The sequence below is a fragment of the Rhinatrema bivittatum genome, chromosome 3, assembly GCF_901001135.1.
Source record: "Rhinatrema bivittatum chromosome 3, aRhiBiv1.1, whole genome shotgun sequence".
NCBI lineage: Eukaryota > Metazoa > Chordata > Amphibia > Gymnophiona > Rhinatrematidae > Rhinatrema > Rhinatrema bivittatum.
Genome location: NC_042617.1, coordinates 328,026,782 through 328,035,485, shown reverse-complemented (window position 1 = coordinate 328,035,485; position 8,704 = coordinate 328,026,782). Strand labels below are relative to the sequence as shown.

Here is an 8,704-nt window from a genome sequence, read left to right as displayed (position 1 = left end):
TGCCTGGTTTGCCTCTTTTCTTCAAAACAGGAGCCAAAGGATTTGTAGGGGTAATGGCACTTTATTTCCATTGGATTTAAGGTCAGGTGTACCACAGAGGTCAATTCTGTCACCTACTCTAATACTGATATGGCAGCTCTTGCCCAATTGGTCAGTGCTATGAGCTTTTGTTATGGTATGTCTGCTGATGGCATACAGACCTACTGCTCTCTGGGTAGAAACTCTGATGAAACAATAACTAAGCCGTATGGCTGCCTTCAAAATGTTGGTTTAAACTGAAATTAAACCATGATAAAACTGAATTACGGTATAAAACGGTCCCACTTATGTCTCGATAATCCTCAAATTCAAACTGAAACCTAAAACAGCGTTTTGCAGATTACAGAAGTTAAAACTCTGGTTAGACTCATCCTTAACAATGCAGAAATGTATTAGTGCTATGGTTAAGGCGTGTTTTGTCAAATGTGTCCTTATTTACCTGAAGCAGGTTTGCGCACCTTAATTCAAGCTTTAATTTCAACTCGTATTGATTATTGTAACTCTCTGGTGCAGAGGACCGGGCCTAAACGTCGTGAACATATTCGACCAGTGCTCAAGGCTCCTCGCTGGCTTCCCCTTGCACAAAGATTAGATATCAGATTGCTGTGTCAGATACATCAAATTCTTCAGAACTGGGCACCCTCTTTCTTTCTGATCTTTGCCAGAGTTACATTCTGATTGATTTTGATTGCTTTATTCTGTTTTAATTGTGTTAATGTTTCCCTCTGTGCACCACTTTGTAGCCTCTCCAGGAGACATGGTTAATAAATTTGAAAATAAACTTAAAATAAGAAAAACCAGTCCTGAAATGTGGAAGGGACAGGTGGTAAAGGGGGAAGATGGGAGGGAGGACTGGGGGTGGGGGCAGAAAGACGAGGTGATCAGGCGAGGTGGAGGGGCAGGAGAGACAGTGAGAGTAAGAGGGTGACACTGGAAGAGGTGGAAAGTGCATTGGGCATAGGCTCCCTGCCAAGGGAGGCAGAGGGTCCGGGAAAGCCTGGGGTGAGCAGAGAGGATCCCTCGGGGTGTGCGGCAGTGCAACAGGAGTATTGGACAGGGAAGAGGGGGGGGGGCGCTGTCCCCTTATTGTCGTGGTACCCCCCCCCCCCCCTTCTATGTGCGTTCAAAATCCAAGCCTCACGAACGGCAGAAACACTCATAAGATACGAACACAGACCAAAAACCCAGGTCTCGGAATCGGCACCAGCAAGGTCGTTCTGAGAGCGCGGCGCTGATAAAAGCGGCGTTGGGTTTCCCTTCTCGCTGACGCACAGCACACTGGTCCCTGATAACACAGCACTAACACACACCGCCCGTCTCGTCTTTTTTTTCTTTTTTTCGGAGAGGAATTTAACAGCAACAACTCCCACTAAGTGTTTGGAGTGAGCGATGTAATGAAATCCCCTGCTGTGCTGGCTGTCTCTCCGGATTGGGCTGTAATTACACCACTAGAAGGGAGAAAAGGTAGCCGAGCCTCAATCTGCATCATCTGTGTAAACGCAGCCTTCTTGGGTTGCAGGCAGGCAAAACCACAGAGATCCTCTCCAGTGAGCGAGGCAAGAGACGGTGTCAGATGCCGGGGGCCCGGCGTCCCGCCCTCCTGTCCTGGGGACGCCTGCAGACCTGACAAACTTAAGGTTAGAAACTTCTCAGGTCTGGCGCTCCCGAGGCCCAGGGCGACTCTGAACCCCCTCCGGGCAGGAGGACAACACCGGGGCCCAACCTTTATCTGGCTAAAAGCGAAAATTCCTGGCAGGGAAACCTAGTAAGAGAATGAGGGGGGCGCAAAAAAGCACCGAGTTTGAAAGTGGGAAAACAGGAGGGTGGGTTGCCCTCTTAATCTGTAGAAACCAGGGATCAGCCCAACAACCTGCAACGTGAGGCCTCCTTGTTGCGCTCCCTTGGTGCATCTGTAACTACACGGTTTCTTCGCTGACCAGACGAAGGGATGGGCACGGCTGGGCAGCCGGTCGCAGGTGTACCGAAGTCAGCCCCGTGAAAAAGGTTTCACACGTCTGCAACCTGCCGGTTCACCCGGATTTCTACAAAACTGAAAATCAAAAATAAATTCTTCCGACCACGACATCAACCAGAGCGCGCTGGGCAATTCAGGGGCCTGACTCTTTAAAGCCGTACCTTCCCACTCTGTGTCTACAGGACTTACATTTTAAAAAAAAAAAAGCAGCTTTGTGAATCAGGCTCTTAGGAGTCACAATGTAATCTTTGCCTGCGGAATCGCATTATTTATTGCCGAGCGGAGATAAATTGGCATTTGATGGAGCAATGCTCTCTCGATGCCTTGTATCAGCACTAATAGATTTGTGACAAGGACGTGACGAGAGAGAGAGAGAGAGAGCGCGCGAGCAGAGGCTCCAGCTAAAAGGAGCAGGAGGAGAGTGAGCTGAATGCTACCCCCTCTTCCCCGCACCTTTTCCTTCAATCTTCTCTGTTCCCCCGTCCCCCCCCCCATCCCGTCCCCCAATCCTTCATCCTGCCCGGCCAAGCCTCGAGACACAGGAGAGCTGTCGGACTTGGTCCTGCGGGGCCAGCGCCTCCCGTGACAGCTGCAGCTCCCCGCCCATGCCCTGTGCGGCAGGGAGAAAACCGCTGGCGCCATCCCCGGCTCTGTCCAATCAATAAGGAACTTCTTTTCTGTCCATTTGCTCAGGGTCACAGGCAGCGGAGCCTCATTAATTATTTCTCTTGCTACAGCCTCAAGTGTGCTTTCTGGCATGCCGAGAGGAAACTGTTTGACCTTTCCAACCCTTCCATCACCAAAACTTATAAAAACGTGTATGTGTGTGCGTGTGTGTGTGTACGTGTGGCCATTGCAAACACGCAGATCTGTGTGGGTCTCCCCCCCCCCCCCCCACCGGTGGGATAAATGCCACGAGCTTTACGTGGCCAGCACACACTTAGGCCTTTCCCAGCCAGGAAGAGCTTATTGCTTCGGGGAGTGGGGAGGGCGGCGGTGGAAGGGGGCCCTCTCCCCCCCCCCCACCCTCCCTCCGCTGAGCGCCAGCATCGGTCAGGGAAACCTGGTCACGGCATGGACGATGTTCTCCAGGGCGGAGCGGGCCTCCGAGGGCGGGAAGCACTGCAGGGCCTCCAGCGCTTTGTTTCCATGGTAACGGCACAGGTCCACCGCCGCGCTCACGCCTCGGCCCGCCTTGATTGCTCCTTGCAACTGTGAGGAAAAGCACACGAGAGAATGCACACTGAGACTGCACGCTTAGCCGGTGAAAAATAAAACTGTGTGTATATCTCCCTATCTATATCTTTTAATTATATCTCACACACACACACACACACCACACACACACATTTGCACTTCTACGGACCCCAGCAGGCTTTGCAGAGACAAGCAGCCACCTCTGAGGCGGAAGGCTCTGGCCATGGTGCTGCACGACAGCGGGAACAGTGCTAGGGTCACAGTTATTAATCAGTTACTGATGGGTAAGCAGAGGTACACCGGGGGTTAAATCACAGAGGCAATGCCAATAACTGGCATTCATGCAGGATCTTGCACCCAAAATGTGATCCTCGGGCTTTCATTTTTTTTTTTTTTTTATTAGGGCTTTCTTTTACCACGGACATCGCTTTGGGAACGGATGCAGCCACATCTGGGGCTGAATCGGGCAGCACAGCGCAAGCCGCGGTTAGGGTTTTTACGAACGTTGTGCGGACCGCTAAAGGAAGAATTAAGGATACTGCTGCAACTCCCCCGATAAAGGTGGTGTGTGTGTGTGTGTGTGTGTGGAGGGGGAGAGGCTAAGCTGGTGAGGAAAGGGGGTAGGAACCTGCCCCTGCCCCCCCCCCCCCATACACCGGGCATCCTGGATTCCGATTGGCCGGAGTGCTTCTCTGTGCAGGTCATTACCGGTTGTCATGGCAACCTGCTCGGTGGGCGATGCACGGATCAGCCCCCCCCACCCCCCCACCCAAAGTCCAATAGAAAAATTCTGCCATTGTTCCTTAAGCAAGGGATTCTGTGTTTTTTTTTTTTTATTATTCCAACATCTGAGAGTGCGGACGCCCGTCTGAAGGGGCTTTCACTGCCCCCCCCGACTGACGTGCGGCGGGGGGCAGGGGCTTAATCTTTCATGGTAAGAGGAAAGCATGCTGGTGCCTAGTTAAGCAGGACGCCAGGGCCAAGCTGGCACTCAAGAGAATGGCTGAATTCTGAATATTTATGAAAGATGCACAAAGGAGCAGTAAAAGCCAGGGGTTCAGACCTCTGCTCACTCAGTCCTTCCTCCCCTGTCTGTTCCCCCGGGTCCGGCGCACGCCCGTCTACGTTTCTAGCATTGCTTCTGCAAAATTCAGCGCCCACGAGACCCTGAGACGCACGGATAACCAGGGAAAAATGCACCTTCCGGGGGATTTTAGTGGCAGCCATCCCTGCAGGAGGTACAAGGCAGGGAGGGCCACAGACAGGCCTGGCGTTCAGCATGTCCCCCGATGGAAGGTTCAGGTGGCCGGCTTGCATTCATTTGGTCTGAGAGCCAGGTTTAATCTGCATAGCTCATCTACCCACAAAACCCAACCCGCTTGCGGCCCCCTCAAGGACCCAGGCCCTAGGCCAACCTTCGGCCCTGCACACCTTCCCCAGACCCCTGGCCACGCTCACAATTAATTCTCAAGGATTAACACTGTACATCAGTACGAATACAAACTCTGCATTTATTTCACATGGAAAGCTGGATAACGAGATATTTCAAAACAGCGCACAAGAGAGGAATAAAGAGAGAGGCTGTCAAAGTCCAATCTTCTGAGGTCAAATTATCATTTATTGTGACTTTTGCGTACACTGCTGTACTGCCAACCAAAGCGATTACCGAAAACCCTAGAAAAAAAATACACTCAGAGCCTAGAAAACCTGCCATAGCACCAAGTCCCAGGACCCCCTAGCTAGGAGCAAACACGACAAGAGAACACCTACCGGGAAAACAGAACAAGCCAGACTGCAACAGATCCCTTCACAGAAACTACCCGCAGCCCAGCCACAAAGACCCTCATCATATAGAGAATAAGCAGACCTACTCAGAGAAATCCTGAAGTGGAAACTCCGAGAAGCCAGACTCCCAGTCCCCGCGCTCTCTCCCTCACCCCCCCTTCAGCCTTCGCTGTCCCAAGTCCCCGCTTAGACCCCCCCCCCCCCCGAAACAATCTCTTCCCCTCTTCCTAATCTGCAACTCCTCACGCGCTCCCTCCCAACCCAATCCTGCTTCCAAATCCCTGGGTCCCCTGGCATTCTCCTCATAATCTGAGTCCCCACTTACATAGCTTCAAAGATCCTTCCTCTGTGAGTGTCCGCGCTCTTAGATGTTGGAATTAAAAAAACAAAAGAAAAAAAAAAACAAACAACCTACTTTGTCCCTCCCCACCATCTGTTGTTTTTCCCCCTGCCACCAGAGGGATGAGCAGCTTGGAATCTCTCTACCCCCTTGGGATGCTGCCAGGCACTTGTGACCTGGATTGGCCGCTGTTGGGAACAGGATGATGGACCTTTGGTCTGACCCAGTATGGCAAGCCTTATGTTCTTACGCCTCTCCTCCCATGCAGGTCACATCAGCGTGGAAGTCTTGGCCGTTTTAAGCCTCACTAGGATGGGCCCCTCCCCACCATATAAAACGTTTGTGCAATTTACGAACCATGGACTCAGCCGAGTTAATACAGCATGTTAGTTAGCTTATCCTATTTTACCTTCTTTTTTTTTTTTTTTTTTCCAGGCCCTAGCAATTGCCCCGTTTGCCCTATGGATAAAAAGTCCCTGGCAGAAGAGAGAGAGAGGAGGCCCTGGTGTGGGTTTAGAAATCCAGTCCTTAGCCGGCTGCCGGTACCGGGTGTCAAGGATTGTTGATTACGGCAGAGCTCTTTTGTCTACTCCACCTCTGCCGACAGATACCCTCAAAGTGACTCCCTTACAAGACACGGTGGACTTCCCACCGTGGGGTGACCTGTCCCCATCCGCGATAGAAGGGGGGGAAAAAATTGCAGGCCCCAGGAGATGGGATATGGGGCATTGCTCGCTGCCCTGGCCCCCACAGCATCTGGCTGGGATGACATGGCTTTTTTTTTTCCCTCCCCCCCCCTCTGGCCTGCGCTGGCCATGAGGCAAAAGAGGAAACGCATGAGGCAGCAGTGGCCGAGCTGGCCCGGGCCCTACAAGGGAGAAGGGGGGAGTTGGGAAGTAGCAGCGGCAGCCAGGCCAGCACGTCTACGGGGTGGGAGATTGATACTCCTTTCTCCTGCTCCAGGCTTCCCCTCATCCAGATCCATTCTAAGATTAAGTTTATAACAGGAGGCAGTGGTCAGTTTCCATGTCTTACTTCCTCAATGTACGCCAAGAATTTTGATCCCTAGGACTTCACACTGGATTCCTGGTAATAACTGCTAAGGTGGGAATTCCAGTTCGAATGGAGCATAAAACATGCCTTTCGGATATGTTATGGGCAACCTGTAACCTGACAGAATCCCATGACAGGAAGGGGCTAGCGTGTGCCTGGGTAGTACGGAAACTCTCCTGCAATCTCTCTCTCTTAATAGGCCATGACTGCCTCTCTTTACCTCCGCTTGCAGGGGCGCACTCGACCGCATGGGATCACGCTGCTTGCGCATGCGTTTCCCGGGTGGAACTGAATGCAACATGGCATGGAATTAGTGTATTGCGTGTGAGTGTGAAAGATTTTATTTGCATTCGCACATAAGACTGAAATACGCTCTCACTGTTGATGAAATTAGGCACAGTATGCTCTGCGGCTACTTAAGGCAGTAAAGGGCTTGATATCCATATCGTAAGGGCCCATTCGGTTGGCTTAGCAAGGTAGTGAGCATAGTAACCGCCGCACCGTGTATGTTGCCACCTTGCCTTCTGTTAGCTGCTGTTGCAGGCAGTCCATGATGATCGTGCAGTTCTCTTTGGGAAATTATTGAATGTAAGGGGAAAACGATTTCTCTACCCAGGGTTTTGTTCCTGGTGTATTTATGAATTTCTGATCAATAACTGGACAAGGTCAAACAATTATAATTGTTGTGCCCTTCGATGTAAGTCTAGCAGTTTCATGACAGTTTTGCCCACCCATCAGCTTTGAAGTGTAATGCCTCTAAGCACACGCTGTGGGGTGTGTTGAAATAAATTCCCCGACCTTAAAATGCTAGATGCACTGAAAATTAAACGCCTTTTGACTAGGCTCAAGTCTGAATATACCTGTAAAACAGACCAAGGCCTTGTATGTGATATTTTCTAGGATTCTTGGTAGGACCTCATCAGTCCCGTTGTAGGATGGGGGAGCAGTCTTTATGGCCGAACGCGTCACATGGTGCTATGCATCAGCTAACATGGCACTCCGTATGGGCTGCTGTAAACAAACTATCTGCCTATACATGATCTGTTAAATTTGATTTATTTATTTATTTATGAAAATGTATATTCCGCCCATTTACCAATTTCTGCTCTGGGTGAAATATTTATGAAGTTTTATGTATTTTATGTTTGTTTTATTATGTATGTTTTTAAAGTAGTCTGTGTTGCACAGTATGGAAATTGCGGAATATAAGATGGTATAGATAAATGAAGGGAGGGAGGGAGAGTGAGTAGCCTAATAACAGCATGACACCCTTTTAGGTGTTGGCCCCGTTTGGCCCCATAGTGCCGCACCCGAAATCTTGGCACCCTCGGCGGCCACCTAGTTCAGCTAGCGGAAGAGCCAGCCCTGCAAGGACTAGGGTTATGCTGAGGGAGGCTGCTCCCTGCATTGCTGTCTGACCTAGGAGGCATGGGGACCTTTGTTTTCCCTATAAGAAGTGTCAAGAGTGAGGGGGAAGCATTCCAAAACGGAAACCATCTTCCTCGCCTTGAAACCTTTCCTCAACAACAGAATCGCTGAAGGAAGAAAAACAGGATGGGATCTTCAAGGGCCACGCGTTTCTATAAACGACGCACTAGCCAGGAAATTGCCTGCATGCAGATTAACTGAGGCTGTATCTGCTCTAAAGCAATTACCCAAGGCACCAGGGGTTTTTTGAGAAATGCCCGCTCCGTATGTGGCCACTTTTATGCAAGCCAGATCTGGGGCAAGGAATGCATTTTTTAAAGCTGGGCACTTTGTTTTCCAGTTAAAAAAAATAAATAAAAGGAATCTGCAGGAGGAGGAGGAGGTGCAGATCTTTCTCCCTGGGTGATTTTCAAAGGAAACGTCTGCTGGTCCTGTCCCTTTTTCAGAAAACGCCGCCCCCTCTCTGCATTTATTAGAGTTTATTTAAGTGCGTGTCTTCCTAGGGCCTCTCATGTGCCACAGATGACCCACTGTGGCTACCGATGGTACCGGGTCCTGTCATTTGCCACAGACTCGGCCACAATTTGATCTCTGAGGGGGTGGGGGTAAGGATCAGCTGCCTCCAGAAAGCATTTATTTATTTTTAAATAAAACTCAGTTCCTTGCCTCTGGGGCAAAGTCCAACATCCCAAATTCATTCATAAGAAGGCTCATCTCTTTGACCAATTAAAAATGCAAGGAAAACCCCACCTCCCCCCCCCCCCACCCAAGGCCCTGTCTAAAAAGCAAAAGAAAAATTAATTCGGGCTCGCTTGGGATCTGAAATAGAGAGAGAAAGCTAGGAGGTGGGAGAACCTGGCACAGAGAGCAAACCACATGGTCTGGCA

The 8,704-nt window shown here is 50.5% G+C and overlaps 1 protein-coding gene across 1 annotated transcript in view; it reads right to left on the bottom strand.

Annotated features, from left to right (window-relative positions):
- Positions 1-2,521: 2,521 nt before the first annotated feature.
- The window catches only part of PDSS2 (decaprenyl diphosphate synthase subunit 2), a 325,971-nt gene continuing 319,788 nt past the window's right edge, over positions 2,522-8,704 (bottom strand). The window contains exon 8 of the mRNA XM_029595318.1: positions 2,522-3,226. Within this exon, the coding sequence (XP_029451178.1) occupies positions 3,068-3,226 (159 nt within the window). The 3' untranslated portion in view covers positions 2,522-3,067. The remainder of the gene's footprint in view (positions 3,227-8,704) is intronic.